General features: G+C 41.8%; 1 protein-coding gene across 4 annotated transcripts; it reads left to right on the plus strand.

Annotated features, from left to right (window-relative positions):
- Positions 1 to 774: 774 nt before the first annotated feature.
- tmem255a (transmembrane protein 255A) lies at positions 775 to 22,817 on the plus strand. 4 transcript variants are annotated; one of them, XM_021561469.3, is made up of 11 exons: positions 778 to 1,108; positions 4,627 to 4,769; positions 5,581 to 5,634; positions 6,717 to 6,779; positions 12,717 to 12,806; positions 13,461 to 13,532; positions 13,729 to 13,817; positions 14,054 to 14,125; positions 14,562 to 14,730; positions 18,238 to 18,387; positions 18,624 to 22,817. In XM_021561469.3, the coding sequence occupies exons 1-11, from the start codon at positions 1,054 to 1,056 to the stop codon at positions 18,768 to 18,770; spliced, it is 1,104 nt and encodes a 367-aa protein (XP_021417144.2). In that variant the 5' UTR covers positions 778 to 1,053; the 3' UTR covers positions 18,771 to 22,817. The 4 variants fall into 4 exon arrangements, with proteins under 4 accessions (XP_021417147.2, XP_021417144.2, XP_021417145.2 ...); XM_021561470.3 differs by having other exon boundaries at positions 14,568 to 14,730; XM_021561472.3 differs by lacking the exon at positions 5,581 to 5,634 and having other exon boundaries at positions 775 to 1,108; positions 14,568 to 14,730.
- Positions 22,818 to 24,293: the final 1,476 nt, after the last annotated feature.

A 24,293-nucleotide genomic window follows, 5' to 3' on the forward strand; every position in this document is an offset into this window, starting at 1 on the left:
CTAAGACTACTTGCACTTCACAGAACAACAGTTTTATGGCGAGCAGCCGATTGTGGTCGGTTGCAAACATGCACACGTTGGGTCTGTCACTGTCAGAGAGAGGTGCAGACTTCATTCACGATCAGACCCAACGTGTGCAAGTTTGCAACCGACCACCATCGGCTGCTTGCCATAAAACTGTTGTTCTGTGAAGTTCAAGTAGTCTTAGTCATCAAGAGCTATCTGCATAAACCTAATCATGACGCATATAGGACCTATTAGCGCAGATCACAATGAAAGGGAGCAGTTTAAGGAAACCTGGAAGAACGAATAGATTACTCAGAGGTTAGGCCATGAAGATTATAGCAGTTGATGGTAACAATTTTGAATGTTGACATTGGGTGGCGCTCGAACGTCTCCAAATTCCTAGCCTATGTAACGGATGTGAAACGGCTAGCTTAGTTAGCGGTGTGCGCTAAATAGCGTTTCAATCAGTGACGTCACTTGCTCTGAGACCTTGAAGTAGTTGTTCCCCTTGCTCCACTCTTGCTTATTATGAGCCTTTTTATCAGCTAATGTCTCCCTGTCTGATCAAAATAACGGTTATATTCTAATGACAGTATATAACAATAATAAAGACGAATGCAAAAAAGCAGGAACTAAATACATATATATATTTTGGCTATAAGTAGGCTATATGAAAATGTTCAGCTAATAAATTGAGATAAAATAAGCCTACGATTATTTTGGACTGATTTAAATTAGTTAATGTCCTGAGTGTGACTGTGACTGAAGCGTGGTGCATGCGTAAAACTGTGCACCTATTGACGCTCCGCGGTTCACGACGGATGAAGACAGTAGAGAGTGGACATGTCAATAGACACTAATGTAAAAGAGACAGCCACGGACGTGGCGCGGGGAGGTCTGCTATTAGAGAATGCCACTGCAATCAAATGTCACGCGTGCATTAGCTCTTAGCAGTAAACACGTTTTTGTTCCGCTTGTTTTGTGTCTAGTTTTTAACCTTGAATCATAATTTTGGGCCTATATTCAGCTCCCGCGGTTAATTAGAAAATGCCTCTTGTACAGAATCAACAAGCCGGAATAATTTTGACAGAAACTCCTATAGGTACAGTATGTGCGAGGTCAACCGCATGGTTACAGCAAAAATGATAGGCTACTTGGTGCGATATATTTTTGTCTGTAGCCTACTGGCTAGTATGGCTAATGTAGGTTACATTGGACTGGCTGACTGTTTTTCTTTTTTGTGGGTTTGTCAAAATCCTGAAGAAAGGTACAATTTGTCACATTGTCAGGATAAATAGATAGGATGTAATACTAACTCTGTGGGAATTAAATGTGTTTGACACAAGCAGGGCAGTTCTTGATTAATATGGGAAAGCCGTTAGTTTACATTAGATAGAGACAGTACATTTCTGTTCTTTTTGCTCGGGCCACTGCAGGTGCAGCCATGCAGCATTAGATACAGCGATTAGGTATTTGTTACTTTGCCAACAACATTCACACACCCACGGCACGTTACATCGTATTTGTGTTTCTTACAAAGTAGTTCTATAAGATGTTATTACCATGCAATTATTCATTAATTACATGGTTATAACAACACGTGCACCTGATTCGACATCAGACAATTCGAGCGCTTAGGACACATACATTTTTTGTCGAAATTTAGTTCTTTAAATAGTCTTGTTATGTTCAATTCTCTAACTATATAGCATTCTAAATACCCCAAATCATGTTGTTAAAGACAAAATAATACTAGATAAAGCCAGTATTATCAAAAATGTATGCTACCGTGAATCGTCACATTGAATCGATAATGTTAATAATGAGAAACAAATTATCAATGTCTAGATGATAATATATTTTAACTACACATGCATGCATTTTGAATGGAATGGAGCAAGGGGAACGACATTGTTAGTTTAATCAAGGCTTTAGGTTCCTTGGTTTATTACTCAGCTAACCATAATACACTCCTATTGCTATTGCCCTATCAGTTGAAGAGGAGTGTAATTATGACTTACACAGGAATAGTACTGTCAAAAACTATATTAGTACAATCCCCAAAAGGTGGTATATTGAGGGTATATACAGGTATATTGAGGGTATCTAGAGGTATATTGAGGCGATATAGAGGTTTGTTGAGGGTATATATAGGTACACTACATTACCAAAAGTATGTGGATACCTGCTCAACAAACATCTCATTCCAAAATCATGGGCATTAACATGGAGTTGGTCGACCCTTTGCTGCTATAACAGCCTCCACACTTCTGGGAAAGCTTTCCACTAGATGTTGGAACATTGCTGCTGGGAGTGTCTTCCATTCAGTCACAAGAGCATTAGTGAGGTCGGGCACTGATGTTGGGCTTTTAGGCCTGGCTTGCAGTCAGCGTTCCAATTCATTCCCAAGGTGTTAGATGGAGTTGAGGTCAGGGCTCTGTGCAGGCCAGTCAAGTTCTTCCACACCAATCTCAACAAACCATTTCTGTCACTTTGTGCAAATGTAACAGTATAGACTTTACATCCGTCCCCTCGCCCCGAACCAGGGACGCTCGGCACACGTCAACAGTCACCCTCGAAGCATCGTTACCCATCGCTCCACAAAAGCCACGGCTCTTGCAGAGCAAGGGGAACCACTACTTCAAGGTCTCAGAGCAAGTGACGTCACCGATTGAAACGCCACTAGTGCGCACCACCGCTAACTAGCTAGCCATTTCACATCGGCTACACAAAGGGCATTGTCATGCTGAAACAGGAAAGGGCCTTCCTCAAACTGCCACTAAGCTGGAAGCACAGAAGCATCTAGAATGTATTGTATGCTGTAGCATTAATATTTCCCTTCACTGGAACTAAGGGGCCTAGCCCGTACCATGAAAAACAGTGTCAGACCATCATTCCTCTACCACCAAACTTTACAGTTGACACTGCATTCGGGCAGGTAGCGTTCTCCTGGCATCCGCCAAACCCAGATTAGTCCGTCGGACTACCAGATGGTGAAGTGTGACTCCAGGTAACGCGTTTCCACTGCTCCAGAGTCTAATGGCGCCGAGCTTTAAACCACTCCAGCCGACCCTTGGTATTGCTCATGGTGGTCTTAGGCTTGTGTGCGGCTGCTCGGCCATTGAACCCCATTTCATGAAGCTCCCGACGAACAGTTCTTGTGCTGACGTTGCTTCCAGAGGCAGTTTGGAACTCGATAGTGAATGTTGCAACTGAGGACAGACGATTTTTACGCGCTATGCACTTCAGCACTCGGCGGTCCCATTCTACGAGCTTGTGTGGCCTACCACTTCGCAGCTGAGCTGTTGTTGCTCCTAGACGTTTCTACGTCACAATAACAGCACTTACAGTTGACGGGGGCAGCTCTAGCAGGGCAGAAATTTGACAAACTGACTTGTTGAAAAGGTGACATCCAATGACGGTGCCACATTGAAAGTCACTGAGCTCTTCAGTAAATCCATTCTACTGCCAATGTTTGTCTATGGAGATTGCATGTTTGTGTACTCGATTTATACATCTGTCAGCAACGGGTGTGGCTGAAATAGCCGAATCAACTAATTTGAAAGGGTGTCCATATAGTTTTGTATATATAGTGTGTATTGAGGGTATATATAGGTATAGTGAGGGTATATACAGGTATATTGGCGGTATATACAGATATATTGATGGTATATAGAGGTATATTGACAGTGTATACAGGTATATTGAGGGTATATAGAGGTATATTGAAGGTATATACAGGTATATTGTGGTTATATAGAGGTGTATATACAGGTATATTGAGGGTATATACAGGTACAGTGCATTCGGAAAGTATTAAGACCCCTTGTATTTTTCCACATTTTTTTATATTACAGCCTTATTCTAAAAGTGCTTAAATTAAAACATTTCCTCATCAATGTACACACAAAGCCCCATAATGACAAAGACATTTTTGTAAATGTATAAAAACAAAAAAACAGAAATACATTATTTACGTAAGTATTCAGACCCTTTGCTACGAGACTCGAAATTGAGGTCAAGTGCATCCTGTTTCCATTGATCATCCTTGAGATGTTTCTACAACTTGATTGGACACCACCTGTGGTAAATTCAATTGATTGGACATGATTTGGAAAGGCACACACCTGTCTATACAAGGTCCCACATTTGACAGTAATAGCAAAAACAAAGTAATGAGGTCAAAGGAATTGTCCATAGAGCTCCGAGATAGGATTGTGTCAAGGCACAGATCTGGGGAAGGGTACCAACTATTATTGTTAATTAGAATTTTTTTAGGTGGTGCTTTGTTTGTAAATTATGTCTGAGTGTTGGAGAGTGCCCCTAGCTATCCATAAATAAATCAAAAAGAAAACTGTGCTGTCTGGTTTGCTTAATATAAGGAATTTGAAATGATTTATACTTTTACTTTTGATACTTAAGTATATTTAAAACCAAATACTTTTAGACTTTTAGTAGGTTTTTATTAGGTGACTTTCACTTTTACATGAGTCATTTTGTATTAAGGTATCTTTACTTTTACTCAAGTATGACAATTAGGTACTTTTTCCACCACTGTGTATTGATGGTATATACAGGTATATTGAGGGTATATTGTCTAACTCTGTGTTTGTCTTCCAGGATCATTCAAACAGAGGAAACGGAAGTCCATCATGGTCACTATGATGTTGCTTATTGTGTCTGTACTCATCCTTATCTTTGGACTGGCAGCCACCACCAGGACACAGAACATCACAGTCGGTGGCTACTACCCTGGAGTCATTGTAAGTAGAAGTCTAACATCTTACTGTCTTAGCGATATTTCATACCTCAACGAGAAGAGGGTAACACTATAATGCATCACAAGACTTGTCATGAGTATATGACCCTCTTGTAATGGCTTATCATCCTCGCGATCCTGACTAAATACCAGCCATTTTGAGAAAGTTGAAATGTTGTTACACAGAGCAAAATAACATATTAAAAGCTGGATTCTTATAATACATTATACATATTTTATACATGCTTATACATGCTTCTATAATAGCATTATTATTGTTATTGTTATTATTATTATTATAATAATTAGTGATAAACAAGAAATTCCGTCACAGATTTACTATTCTACTCTATTCTATACCATTGTATTCTATTATACTCTATTCTGTTCTACTCTATTATTTTCTACTCTAAAGCGCGTTATGCCTGCAGACTTTAATTAACTTGAAGTGTTTCTGAAAAGAGTATACCATCCAGGGTAATATGCTCTGGCTGATGTAAGCTCTCTTTTAGCTGCTTTTGAGTGATAATTTATGATGGTCTCTCAGAGGGTGGCATTTCCCCCACATTCATTATTTAGCATGTTTGTCATTAGAGGATGAAACATGTACTCATCATCCATAAATTGGCTTCATAATCCCCATCTATACAACCCTCAGCATTCTGCCTCAGAAGAAAGCAACAGTGGTGGTCCTATAGAGCTTATACTAATATATTGTAAGCCTTATTCTAAGCCATTATAAAAAGTAATATATGCTTTTAAAGAAGAAGCTTCCTAACAGTAAAAATACATGTCCTTTGTTCTATTCTATTCAGTGTGGATTATCAAGGCACAAGGCGAGACCCAGATGCAGACACAGGAGGCAGATGGTTAGAGTCTTTGATATTTATTGACAATCCAAAAGGGGTAGGCAAGAGAATGGTCATGGACAGGGAAAAGGTCAAAACCAGTTCAGAGTCCAGGAGGTACAGAGTGACAGGTGGGCTCGAGGTCAGGGCAGGCAGAATGGTCAGGCAGGCGGGTATGAAGTCCAGAAAACAGGCAAGGGTCAAAACCGGGAGGACTAGCAAAAGAGAAAGCAGGAGCACGGGAAAACACGCTGGTTGACTTGAAACACATACAAGACGATCTGGCACAGAGAGACAGGAATAACAGGATAAATACACTGGGGAAAATAAGCGACACCTGGAGGGGGTGGAGGCAAACACAAGAAACAGGTCAGGGCGTGACAGTGGATGTTGATTAGGCTGTCTATAAGAATAAATCAACTATGGTCATTCTTCTGAAGAAATACCAGTGAATCAAATTTCAGATACAATAATAAGCCAGATATTTAAGAACAGCATTGGCTAGGATAGATCAAGATAAATGTTATTGTGAACTTGTGTGAATAGAGCTGAGACTGGCTGTACTTTCACCAGATGTATCTTACTGAGTGATCAATGTCACGATCATAGATATGGGCCCTGTTCGAATACTTCAGAAATGCATCCTTCCTTACCTTCCTACCAGTGATGTTGTGGTAAAAAATAGGTGGGTAAACGCTGATCACCGATCGTGGTGAAAAAAGTAACGCACCCTATACTTTCAATGCCTTTTTCAGCAAAAGGTGGGTAAACTGTTACAGACCTGTGATTACTTCCATGAAGTAATCACAGATCTGAATTTGTTTGATTGATGAAAGTAATAAGGTGGTGATCTTGGACACTAATGCAATCATTTATAGATTTTGACTTACCTCAAGGAAACAAGGAAGGGAGGATGCATTTGTACAGTATTTGAACAGGGCCATTTGATTATTTCTGGGGAAAGGTAATTTGGGTGAACCGAATGGAAAGGCCATTTCCTGATCCTCAGGGAATCAGTGTTGTGTTGTAATTGCTGATTCAAATGAATTTCCTATTTATTCCAGTTCCACTGGCGCCCTATCAACAGTCTGCTCTTTTTTCAGCTGAGCTTTGGCTCCTTTCTGGGAATCATCGGAGCCCATCTGATAGAAAACAAGAGGCAGATGGTAAGAGGAATTATATTACGCCTGCACTTCCGTATCAGTTTCTATGCCACGGCTCTATATCTCTCTGCAGACATACACCACCAATAACCCAATCCAATTCTTTAAGCTGCATTCACTTGACATAGACTACATCCAAATTGCGGTCTTCATGTGGCATGGGCACACAACCACAGCTACCTTCTCTAGCAGAATGACACAGTTGGCTCACGGGGGTTTTAGCGTGGCTATCAGAAAATAGCTCCTAGCGCTTCTTGTGAGATGCACCCAGAAATAGATATGTGTAAGAGGAGGAGGACAGATGTCCACGCAGGAATGTACAGAAGGAACTGCAGATGAAGGGTGTTGCCAGGGGCATAGCCACTCTCCATAGCTCCCAAAATAAATAATGAGTGTGTAGCATGACAGCCTTAACGCACAGAAACTACAGACGGGCTGGATGAGGAGCAATTAGCAGTAAACAACTTACATCCAAAGCACCCTAGTGCATTCCTCCCGCATAATACAGTGGAGCTGTTGCCATCCTAGTGCATTCCTCCCACATAATACAGTGGAGCTGTTGCCACCCTAGTGCATTCCTCCCACATAATACAGTGGAGCTGTTGCCACCCTAGTGCATTCCTCCCACATAATACAGTGGAGCTGTTGCCACCCTAGTGCATTCCTCCCACGTTATACAGTGGAGCTGTTGCCACCATAGTGCATTCCTCCCACATAATACAGTGGAGCTGTTGCCACCCTAGTGCATTCCTCCCACATAATACAATGGAGTTGTTGCCACCCTAGTGCATTCCTCCCACATAATACAGTGGAGTTGTTGCCTCCCTAGTGCATTCCTCCCACATAACACAGTGGAGCTGTTGCCACCCTAGTGCATTCCTCCCACATAATACAGTGGAGCTGTTGCCACCCTAGTGCATTCCTCCCACATAATACAGTGGAGCTGTTGCCACCCTAGTGCATTCCTCCCACATAATACAGTGGAGCTGTTGCCACCCTAGTGCATTCCTCCCACATAATACAGTGGAGCTGTTGCCACCCTAGTGCATTCCTCCCACATAATACAGTGGAGCTGTTGCCACCCTAGTGCATTCCTCCCACATAATACAGTGGAGCTGTTGCCACCCTAGTGCATTCCTCCCACATAATACAGTGGAGTTGTTGCCACCCTAGTGCATTCCTCCCATATAATACAATGGAGTTGTTGCCACCCTAGTGCATTCCTCTCACATAATACAGTGGAGCTGTTGCCACCCTAGTGCATTCCTCCCACATAATACAGTGGAGCTGTTGCCACCCTAGTGCATTCCTCCCACATAATACATTGGAGCTGTTGCCACCCTAGTGCATTCCTCCCACATAATACAGTGGAGTTGTTGCCACCCTAGTGCATTCCTCCCACGTTATACAGTGGAGCTGTTGCCACCCTAGTGCATTCCTCCCACATAATACAGTGTAGTTGTATCCACCCTAGTGCATTCCTCCCACATAATACAGTGGAGCTGTTGCCACCCTAGTGCATTCCTCCCACATAATACAGTGGAGTTGTTGCCACCCTAGTGCATTCCTCCCATATAATACAATGGAGCTGTTGCCACCCTAGTGCATTCCTCTCACATAATACAGTGGAGCTGTTGCCACCCTAGTGCATTCCTCCCACATAATACAGTGGAGCTGTTGCCACTCTAGTGCATTCATCCCACATAATACAGTGGAGCTGTTGCCACTCTAGTGCATTCCTCCCACATAATACAGTGGAGCTGTTGCCACCCTAGTGCATTCCTCCCACATAATACAGTGGAGCTGTTGCCACCCTAGTGCATTCCTCCCACATAATACAGTGGAGCTGTTGCCACCCTAGTGCATTCCTCCCACATAATACAGTGGAGCTGTTGCCACCCTAGTGCATTCCTCCCACATAATACAGTGGAGCTGTTGCCACCCTAGTGCATTCCTCCCACATAATACAGTGGAGTTGTTGCCACCCTAGTGCATTCCTCCCACATAATACAGTGGAGCTGATACATAATACAGTGGACAACATATGGATATATCCGGCACCATCCACACATGTATACATGATGTCAAAATGTGGAAATATTGTTGTTGTTGATGTTGCCAAACATAAATGGAATATATTCCCATGAAATGAATCTTGGCTCAGACCCAAGTCCCTACAGTTGCTGGTCGCTTTTGAATGTGTGTTGTCCCTGGCTACTGCTTCCTTCCTCTCCTCTCCTCCCAGGGAGGGCTGTAGAGTGTTGTAGAAAGGGTGGGGTGATGTGTCATTGAATACATGCTGTCTTTCTTTGAGCAGTAAAAGGACTTGAGGGTGAGGGTAGCGGTGCCTGAAAAGAGCTGGGCACTGTGCCACGTGAGGCGGGCACCGCTGGACCGAGGTGACAGTCAGAGCACTCTATCACAGTTGTCCTGTGCCCACTCCCAATATACACCCCCACCCCCTCTCCTCACCGAGAACATTCATACTCACGCACCCAATGTTGCATTCTCAGTGACTTGGTTTACACGCGTCCTCACACACTCATACAGTGGGGCAAAAAAGTATTTAGTCAGCCACCAATTGTACACCAAGGTACACTTCAACTATGACAGACAAAATGAGAAAAAAAATCACATTGTAGGATTTTTAATGAATTTATTTGCAAATTATGGTGGAAAATAATACTGTAGTAGATAATATTGTAGTAGATAATACTGTAGTAGATAATACTGTAGTAGATAATATTGTAGTAGATAATACATAATATAGTAGATAATACAAAATGTTGTAGATGATACATAATGTAGTAGATAATACTGTAGTAGATAATATTGTAGTAGATAATACATAATGTAGTAGATAATACATATTGCAGTAGATGATACATAATGTAGTAGATAATACTGTAGTAGATAATATTGTAGTAGATAATACATAATGTAGTAGATAATCCATATTGCAGTAGATGATACATAATGTAGTAGATAGTACTGTAGTAGATAATATTGTAGTAGATAATACATAATGTAGTAGATAATACATAATGCAGTAGATGATACATCATGTAGTAGATAATACTGTAGTAGATAATATTGTAGTAGATAATACATAATGTAGTAGATAATACATATTGCAGTAGATGATACATAATGTAGTAGATAATACTGTAGTAGATAATAATGTAGTAGATAATACATAATGTAGTAGATAATACATAATGCAGTAGATGATACATAATGTAGTAGATAACACTGTAGTAGATAATACATACTGTAGTAGATAATGCATAATGTAGTAGATCATTCATAATATAGTAGATCATTAATAATATAGTAAATAATACATAATGTAGTAGATAATACATAATGTAATAGATAATACATACTGTAGTAGATAATACATCATGTAGTAGATAATACATAATGTAATAGATAATACATACTGTAGTAGATAATGCATACGGTAATGTAATAGATAATACATACTGTAGTAGATCATTCATAATGTAGTAGATAATACATAATGTAGTAGATAATGCATGATGTAGTAGATAATAATATAGTAGATAATACGTCATGTAATAGATAATACTGTAGTAGATAATACATAATGTAGTAGATCATCGAGAGCATCCAACATTGAGAGCATCACTGCCTGGTACGGCAATTGCTCGGCCTCTGACCGCAAGGTACTACAGAGGGTAGTGCGTATGGCCCAGTACATCACTGGGGCTAAGCTGCCTGCCATCCAGGACCTCTACACCAGGCGGTGTCAGAGGAAGGCCCTAAAAATTGTCAAAGACCCCAGCCACCCCAGTCATAGACTGTTCTCTCTACTACTGCATGGCAAGCGGTACCGGAGTGCCAAGTCTAGGACAAAAAGGCTTCTCAACAGTTTTTACCCCCAAGCCATAAGACTCCTGAACAGGTAATCAAATGGCTACCTGGACTATTTGCATTGTGTGCCTCCCCCCAACCCCTCTTTTTACGCAGCTGCTACCCTCTGTTTATCATATATGCATAGTCACTTTAACTATACATTCATGTACATACTACCTCAATTGGGCCTACCAACCAGTGCTCCCGCACATTGGCTAACCGGGCTATCTGTATTGTGTCCCGCCACCCGCCACCCACCAACCCCTCTTTTACGCTACTGCAACTCTCTGTTCATCGTATATGCATAGTCACTTTAACCATATCTACATGTACATACTACCTCAATCAGCCTAACAAACCGGTGTTTGTATATAGCCTCGCTACTTTTATAGCCTCGCTACTGTATAAAGCCTGTCTTTTTACTGTTGTTTTATTTCTTTACTTACCCATTGTTCACCTAATACCTTTTTTGCACTATTGGTTAGAGCCTGTAAGTAAGCATTTCACTGTAAGGTCTACTACACCTGTTGTATTCAGCATTTCACTGTAAGGTCTACTACACCTGTTGTATTCAGCATTTCACTGTAAGGTCTACTACACCTGTTGTATTCAGCATTTCACTGTAAGGTCTACTACACCTGTTGTATTCAGCATTTCACTGTAAGGTCTACTACAGCTGTTGTATTCAGCATTTCACTGTAAGGTCTACTACACCTGTTGTATTCAGCATTTCACTGTAAGGTCTACTACAGCTGTTGTATTCAGCATTTCACTGTAAGGTCTACTACACCTGTTGTATTCAGCATTTCACTGTAAGGTCTACTACACCTGTTGTATTCAGCATTTCACTGTAAGGTCTACTACACCTGTTGTATTCAGCATTTCACTGTAAGGTCTACTACACCTGTTGTATTCAGCATTTCACTGTAAGGTCTACTACACCTGTTGTATTCAGCATTTCACTGTAAGGTCTACTACACCTGTTGTATTCAGCATTTCACTGTAAGGTCTACTACACCTGTTGTATTCGGCGCACGTGACAAATACGATTTGATTTGAATACTGTAGTAGATAATACATCATGTGGTAGATAATACATAATGTAATAGATACATTTAAGCAATAAGGTGTGAGGGGGTGTGGTATATGGCCACGGCTAAGGGTTGTTCTTAGAACGACGCAACACGGAGTGCCTGGATACAGGCCTTAGCCATGGTATGTTGGCCATATACCACAAATAAATGTCAATTGAAAAAAGGTCAAACGAAACAAAGTGCAACTAGTTTGCAGTCTTTCCAGCTTCAGTTTGAAGTGATTGTGTTAGCTGTGTTGTTGGCTAGCTCCTCTGAACAACAGTGTCCTGACAAGTGAGCACATTTTCTATGCCAGGCGAAATCTCGCCTCATTACCTCATTGTTATGGATGTATCCAAATAAATGTCACTAGAAAACAGCTTAAACAAATGCAAATGCAGCTTCTTTGCCATTATTCTGGCTGCACTTTTTGACGTGACTGTAAGTTAGCTGTAGTTGGCTAGCTAGCAGGCAAGGGATAAGAATGTTGCCAGTCAGTATGGCAATGGAACATTTAGAACGACTGGGTCGCGTCCATAGCTAGGGTAGCAATCCTAGATTTGTGTCGAGACTATATCTTGTGGCAGGATGAAATAATATGAATAAACTTATCAAAATAACGTTTTTCATGAAAATATGTCAATCATTATTTGAATATGTTGGTAACCCGTAAAAGTGATAATGCCCTCAAAGCTGGTGTTTGGAGGATATACACCCATGCCAATATATCCTCCAAACACTGGCTTCTCAGGAATTATAATGTAGTAGATAATACATCATGTAGTAGATGATACATCATGTAGTAGATAATACATCATGTAGTGGATAATACATCATGTCCAACATTAGATGCAGAACAACAAACACAATAATTTATTCATGGAATGAGAATATTTCCCCTGAGGTGACTTTCCAATGGAAGGTAATAAGACTAAGGTCTGAGTGGATAACTCTTTGTTTCTCTCCTCACTCTTTGTTTCTCTTACAGCTGGTGGCGTCCATTGTGTTCATCAGTTTTGGAGTGGTGGCTGCCTTCTGCTGTGCCATTGTGGACGGGGTGTTTGCAGCCAGACACATAGTGAGTAGCAGTACCAAGCAGAGGCAATAAGCCAAGCTCTAATGCAGTTAACATGCAGTCATATGGAATATCAATGTTTTGGTGTTATTACACAGTAACCACACTAGTAACTGATTTCATATATAATATGACCATTGTCAATTATTTTCAATTATCAACTGTGTGGTTCAAGCCCTGAATGCTGATTGGCTGACAGTCATGGTATATCAGACCTTATACCACGGGTATGCCCAAAACATTTATTTTTACTCCTCTAATTACGTTGGTAACCAGTTTATAATAGCAATAAGGCACCTCGGGGGTTTGTGATATATGGCCGATATACCACGACTAAGGGCTGTGTACAGGCACTCCGCGTTGCATTGTGCTTAAGAACAGCCCTTAGCCATGGTATACTGGCTATATACCACACCCCCTCGTGCTTTATTGCTTAATTATATCATTGTTTTTGTACCTTTTCTGTATTTTCCATGAGAAAGTATTAATTACATACTGGTTACTTACATATAGAGTAATTAAAATACATAAATTAATTTTAATCTAGTGTTGTTGCAGTGTATCCTGCTGGTGTGGTTGATGTTGTTGTTTCTTCTCTAGTGATGTGTAAAACCTAAACAGTAGGATGAAATGTTTGTATGTTTTGTTACGCCCCAGGACCTTAGACCTTACTATGCTGGCCGCTGTGATTTCTACGCCAATTCAAAATCTTCTGTGGATTATGAGGACGTAAGTGCACACTCATATCACCACTTTGTTGAAAGGTTGCCTTGAAGTTGTTTATATGTTGCCTTAAAGTTAAAAAGTTGCCTTAAAGTGGTTTAAACATTGCCTTAGAGTTGAAAATCCATCAGTTTCCCAATATAGAGAGCATGATCCATATGCTTTACTGTGTGATAACAGTGACTACCTGTGTGAAATCTAGGTTCACTGCCAGACAGCATCCCGTGCAACCTGTAACCTACGTGTGAAATCTAATACCTGCTACTGCTGTGACCTCTACAACTGTGGCAAGTGAGTTTCCCAAGCCTCTTTCACCAACTTCTGTCATCACAGGATTATTTTGATATTATCTTGCAGTCTGTGAGGCAGCTTAACTCATCTCAATTTGATTGTTTTCTTAGTTTGATTATTTCCTTGTTTACCTCATGTATTTACCCTTGTGCTGTTTTAGTGTATTTTTTGTTGCTGTAAGGTCAGCACCGGTGGAAAAATGAAATTGTAAAAACTTTTTTGGGCTTATGTTTCAGAGAACATCCTCTTTTGGGACATGCGAATAAAGATGTTTTGAAAAAGTTTAGGAAAACGTCCATGATTTGGAAGTAGGTCCCTTTCTTTTAGCCCCTTGAGACTCATTAACAACCCATTTTCTGTTGTTGTGGTTGATTTTAACAGTAGCTGTGTAGAAGTATTCTTGCTTGGAACACACCATGGGAATGAGTGTATGAAGACCATGGGAATGAGTGTATCACTCCTGCATGAAGACCAATCCACCTACCTGTCCCCCAGCTCTTACTCTCTAGTAGTTGTAGCTAGTTCCTCCATTTCTGCTCCATTTGACAGCCAAATGCCAACTTATGTTCATGTATTAATATTCTGTTGTCATTTTCTATCAAATAATTAAATAGACAGTGAATGTGGTACAAATGACACTTTTCTCTGTAGCCTTGCGTCTCAAGTAGGTGGTTCTTACTTACTTCTGTATGTATTTACTCTTTGTCCTTCCTGATCTCGTACACCCACCTCTCCCACACACTGGCCCAGCCGTGTGGAGCTGATGGGGGGCTACCACGAGTACACGGAGGTGGGGAGCTGTGAGGATGTGGTACACCTTTATCACCTGCTGTGGTCCGTCACCATCCTCAACATCATCGCTCTTTTCCTGGGCATCATCACCGCCGCCGTGCTGGGAGGCTTCAAGGACATGGTGAGATGAACAGCAGGACATATCTGGGTTGTATTATTTAGGGCTCATCCTTGCATTAAGTGTTAAAGTGTTTTTCAACAGAAACCTAAAGAAAGTGGTTCTTATTGGACTAGTTCAGGTATTCCCTACCAGTTTTAGTCCGCTTTCTTCCGTTTGGTGCCTAATGAATATGACCCTGGGACGTATATAGTGTACTTAGTTCAAGAAAGAAAGGGGGATACCTAGTCAGTTGTACAACTGAATGCATTCAACTGAACTGTGTCTTCCGCATTTAACCCAACCCCTCTGAATCAGAGAGGTGAGGACGGATGCCTTAATCGAAATCCACGGCGCCTGGGGAACAGTGTGTTAACGACAGATTTTTGCCTTGTCAGCTCGGGAATTCGATCCAGCAACCTTTCGCCAGGCTACCTGTCGCCCCTACCTAGTTATGTCAAATAGTTTGAAATACTTGAGCTGCGATTGATTGAGTTTAACGCGGTATAATGGAAGCAATGGAATAGTCCCAAATGTGCAAACCTCAAGCTGAATCAATTTAAATGGATTTATTGGATTTATTTGACCCAGAGATGGAGATGCAGACATGATATAAGACACTGACCCAGAGATGGAGGAGCAGACATGGTATAAGACACTGACCCAGAGATGGAGGAGCAGACATGGTATAAGACACTGACCCGGAGATGGAGGAGCAGACATGATATAAGACACTGACCCAGAGATGGAGGAGGAGACATGATATAAGACACTGACCCAGAGATGGAGGAGGAGACATGATATAAGACACTGACCCAGAGATGGAGGAGGAGACATGATATAAGACACTGACCCAGAGATGGAGGAGGAGACATGATATAAGACACTGACCCGGAGATGGAGGAGGAGACATGATATAAGACACTGACCCAGAGATGGAGGAGCAGACATGATATAAGACACTGACCCAGAGATATGGAGGAGCAGACATGATATAAGACACTGACCCAGAGATGGAGGAGCAGACATGATATAAGACACTGACCCAGAGATGGAGGAGGAGACATGATATAAGACACTGACCCAGAGATGGAGGAGGAGACATGATATAAGACACCGACCCGGAGATGGAGGAGCAGACATGATATAAGACACTGACCCGGAGATGGAGGAGGAGACATGATATAAGACACTGACCCAGAGATGGAGGAGCAGACATGATATAAGACACTGACCCGGAGATGGAGGAGGAGACATGATATAAGACACTGACCCAGAGATGGAGGAGGAGACATGACATAAGACACTGACCCAGAGATGGAGGAGGAGACATGATATAAGACACTGACCCAGAGATGGAGGAGCAGACATGGTATAAGACACTGACCCAGAGATGGAGGAGCAGACATGATATAAGACACTGACCCAGAGATGGAGGACCAAACATGATATAAGACACTGACCCGGAGATGGAGGAGGAGACATGATATAAGACACTGACCCAGAGATGGAGGAGGAGACATGATATAAGACACTGACCCAGAGATGGAGGAGGAGACATGATATAAGACACTGACCCAGAGATGGAGGAGGAGACATGATATAAGACACTGACCCAGAGATGGAGGAGGAGACATGATATAAGACACTGACCCGGAGATGGAGGAGCAGACATGATATAAGACACTGACCCGGAGATGGAGGAGGAGACATGATATAAGACACTGACCCAGAGATGGAGGAGCAGACATGATATAAGACACTGACCCGGAGATGGAGGAGGAGACATGATATAAGACACTGACCCAGAGATGGAGGAACAAACATGATATAAGACACTGACCCGGAGATGGAGGAGGAGACATGATATAAGACACTGACCCAGAGATGGAGGAGGAGACATGATATAAGACACTGACCCAGAGATGGAGGAGGAGACATGATAGAAGACACTGACCCAGAGATGGAGAAGGAGACATGATATAAGACACTGACCCAGAGATGGAGGAGGAGACATGATATAAGACACTGACCCGGAGATGGAGGAGGAGACATGATATAAGACACTGACCCAGAGATGGAGGAGCAGACATGATATAAGACACTGACCCGGAGATGGAGGAGGAGACATGATATAAGACACTGACCCAGAGATGGAGGAGGAGACATGATATAAGACACTGACCCAGAGATGGAGGAGCAGACATGGTATAAGACACTGACCCAGAGATGGAGGAGCAGACATGATATAAGACACTGACCCAGAGATGGAGGAACAAACATGATATAAGACACTGACCCGGAGATGGAGGAGGAGACATGATATAAGACACTGACCCAGAGATGGAGGAGGAGACATGATATAAGACACTGACCCAGAGATGGAGGAGGAGACATGATATAAGACACTGACCCAGAGATGGAGGAGGAGACATGATATAAGACACTGACCCAGAGATGGAGGAGGAGACATGATATAAGACACTGACCCAGAGATGGAGGAGGAGACATGATAGAAGACACTGACCCAGAGATGGAGAAGGAGACATGATATAAGACACTGACCCAGAGATGGAGGAGGAGACATGATATAAGACACTGACCCGGAGATGGAGGAGCAGACATGATATAAGACACTGACCCGGAGATGGAGGAGGAGACATGATATAAGACACTGACCCAGAGATGGAGGAGCAGACATGATATAAGACACTGACCCGGAGATGGAGGAGGAGACATGATATAAGACACTGACTCAGAGATGGAGGAGCAGACATGATATAAGACACTGACCCAGAGATGGAGGAGGAGACATGATATAAGACACTGACCCAGAGATGGAGGAGCAGACATGGTATAAGACACTGACCCAGAGATGGAGGAGCAGACATGATATAAGACACTGACCCAGAGATGGAGGAACAAACATGATATAAGACACTGACCCGGAGATGGAGGAGGAGACATGATATAAGACACTGACCCAGAGATGGAGGAGGAGACATGATATAAGACACTGACCCAGAGATGGAGGAGGAGACATGATATAAGACACTGACCCAGAGATGGAGGAGGAGACATGATATAAGACACTGACCCAGAGATGGAGGAGCAGACATGATATAAGACACTGACCCGGAGATGGAGGAGGAGACATGATATAAGACACTGACCCGGAGATGGAGGAGGAGACATGATATAAGACACTGACCCAGAGATGGAGGAGGAGACATGATATAAGACACTGACCCAGAGATGGAGGAGCAGACATGGTATAAGATAGTAACCCGGTAGGCAGAAACGAACCATTCTTAAAAGGTTGAATGATGTTAATTAGGCATTTTAGGCATTTGATTTACTTAGGGTTTGCTCAAGATGAAAACTTAGCACCTCGGCCCTTAGTGTGACCCTTAGCGTGGCCCTTCGTCAATCATTGTTGTGTGTGTGCGCGTGTGTGCGTGAGAGTGTGTGTGCACACCATGAACCACAGGTATCAGTATTGCTCATTCTATCTGTATGTGTTTTGGACAGACGCCCATGCTGACCCCTGACTCGTGTGAGTCAGAGCCCCTCCCAGCAGCCCCTGTCTCCACAGAGCTTCCAGCTCCCAGCACCTCCTCCTTCAACTGCTACTACAGCAATGCCCCCTACCTGCCACCCTATACTGCCTACGACCTGCAGGTAATAAACTACTAATACCCATCATTCATTAGCCCCGAGAAAGCCACAACTAACAGGAATAATTCATTAGGACTGAAGATTCATTTAAACTATGTGTGGGTAGCTCAAACTCTTGAGGAGATCACGAGTTTATGTCAATGGTGTTATGATTCTGTCCTCACTGCTTGACCATAGGATGAGTACTGTACAAACTCAAGTCGCCTGTCTTGTTTCAACCCCGGCTCATGTCTCTTCAGGGCTCCAGTATGATGTTCCCAGACTCTTCTGGCCTGTCTGATGAGTCCCAGTCGGGGGCCAGCCACATGTGGTCCTCCCTGGTCCCCCCGTGCTACTCTCCACCTTACTGCCCACCCGATGAGAAGCCCCCGCCATACAGCCCCTAGGAGAGAGGCTGGAACTGGGAAAGAACAGGGGAGGACATACGGTATCGTCTCCTCTTTTGCCAGCTACATTGGCAACAAAGGGCAATGGGTATTGATGGGTGTTAGTGGACCTTGAATATTAACCTGTTTGAACGCGAGCTGCTGCTGCATCTGGTGCTCCAAACTGTTCCTGAGCAGCCAAGCCTGCCTGAGCTGTGTGGAATATAAAGATACAAGGAGTTAGTGGAATAAAGAAAGATCATGAGTCACCGATGTGACTAGAAGCCAGTGCGGTGAGGTTTAATTCATCCCCCAGTAAGTATAGCCTGTTAGGATTCAGCCAAACCTGGATGGAGCGTATAGCAAGACCCTGCTTGGCCTACACCCCCTTTTCTCAGCAGACTCTCTCAGTTGGTGCTAGTTTGCTCCCTAACTCTTCCCCTTGGCCCTAACTCTTCCATGTCTGCATTTCTAAGGGTTCTGGATAACTATGAGCAGCGTAATGGGGGAGGCAACATCCTATCGTTTACACCTTACAGGTCTGCAAACATCAAAGGGTTATTTGATTTGATGTCATAAGGATCCCCATTAGCCGACACCAATGGTGACATCTAGTCTACCTGGGGTCTGATACACAACGAAAAAATACATTACAGACAAAAATACTATAATTTACATACATCTAAAAATATGAACACTAGCTAGGTTTCCATCCCATTGAGGACAGATTTTCATGCAAATATTCTAGAATCCGCATAAAGAAAACATGCGCATTTTCCCACCAGAGGTGTGTTTCCACCAAATAGACTTGTTGCCGATAAAAATCAGTGCGTGATGACAATTTACTTTTTCACATAAGCTTTTATGTACAGAATACATTTTTTAAGTTCAATGTGTTTCCATCGCATTTTTAACTTTACTTACTACTAACACTGTTGCGTTAATGTGCCTACTCTGGTCTTGGCAGTGTGTTCTAGCCAACAACTCACAGATACAGTGCGGGTAGGCTGTGCAGGTAGTAAAAAATGATAAGATTATTATGGATAAGAGCAAGAATATTTTTATTTGTCAAATCGATCATCATGACACCAGAAAAGGACCCTCGATAGTTATTGGAAAGGAGCAACAAGATCACTTTGCACTTTCAGCACCCTGTGAAGTTCATCATAACATATTTCATCTGTAGCCTAATAAACTGCATGGTTTCCCGAGTTGTAGTGGGAGGATCACACACCATATCATCGCATGACTTCAAGTTTACTTTGATACATTTGCTCATAAAGGTGTTTCCACTGCCATTTCTTGCCTAATTAATTGTACAGACACAAAAAGATCCCACCATGTCGAACAAACAAATGATCTGTTGGCGTTTATAAAATTGTACTGAAACATCCTGTTTCCTTCACAGCTGTCATGATTGTTTTTTGTACGGTATGACTTTATCCGCATAAAAACTGTGGATGGAAACGTGGTTAGTGACATTACAGACTTAAATATAAACTACAACTAAGGACACATTTAATAAAACTTAAGAATAATAATGTGTGTGTGTGTGTGTGTGTGTGTGTGTGTGTGTGTGTGTGTGTGTGTGTGTGTGTGTGTGTGTGTGTGTGTGTGTGTGTGTGTGTGTGTGTGTGTGTGTGTGTGTGCATCGATCAGTTACACATACATGTCAGTACATACACACAACAAGTAGGTCACATGGGGGAGAGGTGTTGCTTTATTTGTTTTTTGATATCAAGTTTGCGGTTCACTTTAGCAATATGAGAGGGAAGAGAGTTCCATGCAATCGTGGCTCTATATAATACTGTACGTTTCCTTTAATTTGTTCTGGACCTGGGAACTGTGAAGAGACCCCTGGTGGCATGTCTGGTGGGGTAAGTATTTCTGTCAGAGCTATATGTACGTTGATTATGCAGACAATTTAGAATTTTCAACACATTAATATTTCTGACAAAAACAAGAATTGATGCAGTCAATCTCTCCTCTATTTTGAGCAAAGAGAGACTGACGTGCATACTGTAGACAATTGCCCTCAGAGTACATTGAAGGGCAAGACGTGCTGCAGGGGCCAGCTGCAACTTTTCTAGGTTCTTCTTTGCAGCACTTGACCATATCACCGGGCAATAGTCAAAAGATTAGATAAAACTGGGCTTTTGGTTGACTGTGATGTTAAAAATTCTGAGCATCTCTTTATCACAGACAGACCTCTCCCCATCTTTACAACAATTGAATCAATATGTCTTGACCATGACAATTTATAATCTAGGGCGACACCGAGAAGTTTAGTCTCCTCAACTTGTTCAACAGCCACATCATTCATTACCAGATTCAGCTGAGGTCTAGAACTTACGGAATGATTTGCACCAAATATGTGTTATGGCTTTACATCCTATGGTAAAGAATGTAAAGCCATAACACATACGTTTATCCAACAACAGGCTATGGTCAATAATATTAAAGGTTGTTCTGAAGTCTAACAATACAGCTCCCACCATCTTTTTATTATCAATTTCTTTCAGCCAATCATCAGTCATTTGTGTCAGTGCAGTACATGTTGAGTGCCCTTCTCTGTTGTTAATTAGATTACAGAGAAATAGCATTGTATTTGGTCAAACACCATTTTTTCCTGAAGTTTGCTAAGAGCTGGCAGAAAGCTTATTAGTCAGCTGTTAGAACCAGTAAAGACTGATTTACCATTCTTGGGTAGCGGAATGACTTTGGCTTCCCTCCAGACCTGAGGACAAACACTTTTCTCCAGGCTCAGACTAAAGATATGACAGATAGGAGTGGCTATAGAGTCAGCTACCATCCTCAGTAGCTTTCCATCTAATTTGTCAATGCCAGGTGATTTCTCATTATTGATGGATAACAATTTTTCAACCATAAATATGATGGCTCACAGTTTGTTTTGGGCATGAGTTTGTCAACTTTGCCAATGAAATAGTCATTCAAATAATTGTCAATTTCAAAAGGTTACAGCCAAGGGGAAGGGGTAGGAGCGAATTGGGATTGGTTGTAGTGTATCAAAAACAAGCTGACCTTTCTTAAGATGCCTTATCCATATCTGTCAACTCAAGAGAAGCACTAGTTATCCTGGCCAGATGAGAAGCTCTCCTCAAACAATGTGCTCTCCACCTTGGACAATGTGCTCTCCACCTTGGACAATGTGCTCTCCTCCTTGGACAATGTGCTCTCCTCCATGGACAATGTGCTCTCCTTGGACAATGTACTCTCCTCCTTGGACAATGTGCTCTCCTCCTTGGACAATGTGCTCTCCTGTGATGTACTCTACAACATCATTATCACCCCAGTACAAGAAATATCAGCTGTAACGGTGCTTGGATTTATGTAAAGGTACACAATTTTCTCTAGTAGTGCAATTGAAAATGAAGGTATTGAAGAATCGATACTGAAGATCACAGTTCACCCTATTAATCTAGCTCACAATATTGTTGTTATAGATGGGCCACAGTTCACCCTATTAATCTAGCTCACAGTATTGTTGTTATAGATGGGTCACAGTTCACCCTATTAATCTAGCTCACAGTATTGTTGTTATAGATAGGTCACAGTTCACCCTATTAATCTAGCTCACAATATTGTTGTTATAGATAGGTCACAGTTCACCCTATTAATCTAGCTCACAGTATTGTTGTTATAGATTGTGAACAGGGTTATAGCAGAGCAAATAATGAGAACATACTCTAAGTCTGTTTGTTGTAAGGGGTGGATTAGGGGGAATCTGAAACATAAATTATCACTCCGAACGTTATGTAATGTATTTTATAGGGACTGGCTAAACACGAACCTATTCTGTTTCTTTCTAGGTGTGATATAACAGGCTTTTACACTTGAATATAGCAAAAAACAGCGTTGTGTGTATCTTAATCACAATATGCATAGACCTCAGAGTAAAGAGCAGCGTCTTGAGATCATCGATTAAAGTAATCAGCTTTGTTTTTGCATAATTTTTTTGAACAACACTTTCTCAACAGCTGAAGATGTACTTCTGCTGAATGGAGTGGATTGATTGTCTCGCCATTAAAAATACTTTTTGTGAAAAAATGCATGTACAGTGTTACTTTCCATAGACAACGTACACTGATTATAGAAAACATTAGGAACACCTTCCTAATATTGAGTTGCACCCCCTTTTGCCCCCAGAACAGCCTCAATTCGTCGGGGCATGGTCTATACAAGGTGTCGAAAGCGTTCCACAGGGATGCTGGCCCATGTTGACTCCAATGTTTCCCACAGTAGTGTCAAGTTGCCTGGATTTCCTTTGGATGGTAGCCCATTCTTGATACACACGGGAAACTGTTGAGCATGAAATCACCAGCAGCATTGCAGTTCTTGACACGAACAGGGGAGCCTGGCACCGACTACTATACCATGTTCAAAGGCACTTAAATATTTTGTATTGACAATTCACCCTTTGAATGGCACACTTACACAATCCATGTCTCAATTGCCTCAAGGCTTAAAAATATTTTTTTAACCTGTCTCCTACCCTTCTTCTACACTGATTTAGTGGATTTAACAAGTGACATCAATAAGGGGTGGATTTCACTTGGATTCACCTGGTCAGTCTGTCATTGGAAAGAGCAGACGTTCCTGATGTATTGTACAGTCAGTGTATACTATCAGTATAGGGTAAATAAAGTCAACAAACATCATACGGTGTTGAATACACAACTCACAAGGAGCATTTGATTTTCATTTCTTTAAATAAAATAAACTGGGGTTGAGGGAATGCCAATGGAGAGGCCTTCATTAATATGAGAGTTAGGGCAACAACCATACAACAATATTTACCTTCCTTCATTACTATGGGTGTTAGAACAACTACCAGATTAATCCTCCTTCATTACTACGGTAGTCAGGACAACTACCAGATGTATCCTCCTTCAGTACTATGGGAGTTACCCATAGACAACTACCAGATCTATCGTCATTTGTTTCTTTGGGAGTTAGGAAAACTACCAGATTCATTATCCTTCATTACTACGAGAGTTAGGACCACTGTCATGTCTTTGGCTATGCCGGATTAAGTGATATGACATGCTATTCTATAAAATAATTGATCCGTAATTAATATTACCTGATTGAGCTAATCATGTAAATGTAATTAACAAAAGAGTCGGGGAACCACAAAATAACATTTATAGAGTTGTTATCTTCTGAATAAACTCTTAAAGACCTAGTAATATTTTACATCAATAGCAGGACCACTACCAGATGTATCCTCCTTCATTACTATGAGAGTTGGGACAACTACCAGATTTATCCTCCTTCATTACTATGGGAGTCAGGACAACTACCAGATTTATCCTCCTCCATTACTATGGTAGTCAGGACAACTACCAGATGTATCCTCCTCCATTACTATGGGAGTCAGGACAACTACCAGATGTATCTTCCTTCATTACTATGGGAGTCAGGACAACTACCAGATTTATCCTCCTCCATTACTATGGGAGTCAGGACAACTACCAGATTTATCCTCCTCCATTACTATGGGAGTCAGGACAACTACCAGAT

The sequence above is a fragment of the Oncorhynchus mykiss genome, chromosome 14 (genome assembly GCF_057628025.1).
Source record: "Oncorhynchus mykiss isolate SJ-2025 chromosome 14, ASM5762802v1, whole genome shotgun sequence".
Classification (NCBI taxonomy): domain Eukaryota; kingdom Metazoa; phylum Chordata; class Actinopteri; order Salmoniformes; family Salmonidae; genus Oncorhynchus; species Oncorhynchus mykiss.

Bases quoted from the DNA above. Each gene is read 5' to 3' on its own strand.
- tmem255a (XM_021561469.3), top strand. From the start codon at position 1,054: ATGCCTCTTGTACAGAATCAACAAGCCGGAATAATTTTGACAGAAACT. The intron at 5,635-6,716 runs GTTAGAGTCTTT...CTCTTTTTTCAG, and splicing joins GCAGACACAGGAGGCAGATG to CTGAGCTTTGGCTCCTTTCT. The intron at 12,807-13,460 runs GTGAGTAGCAGT...GTTACGCCCCAG, and splicing joins TGTTTGCAGCCAGACACATA to GACCTTAGACCTTACTATGC.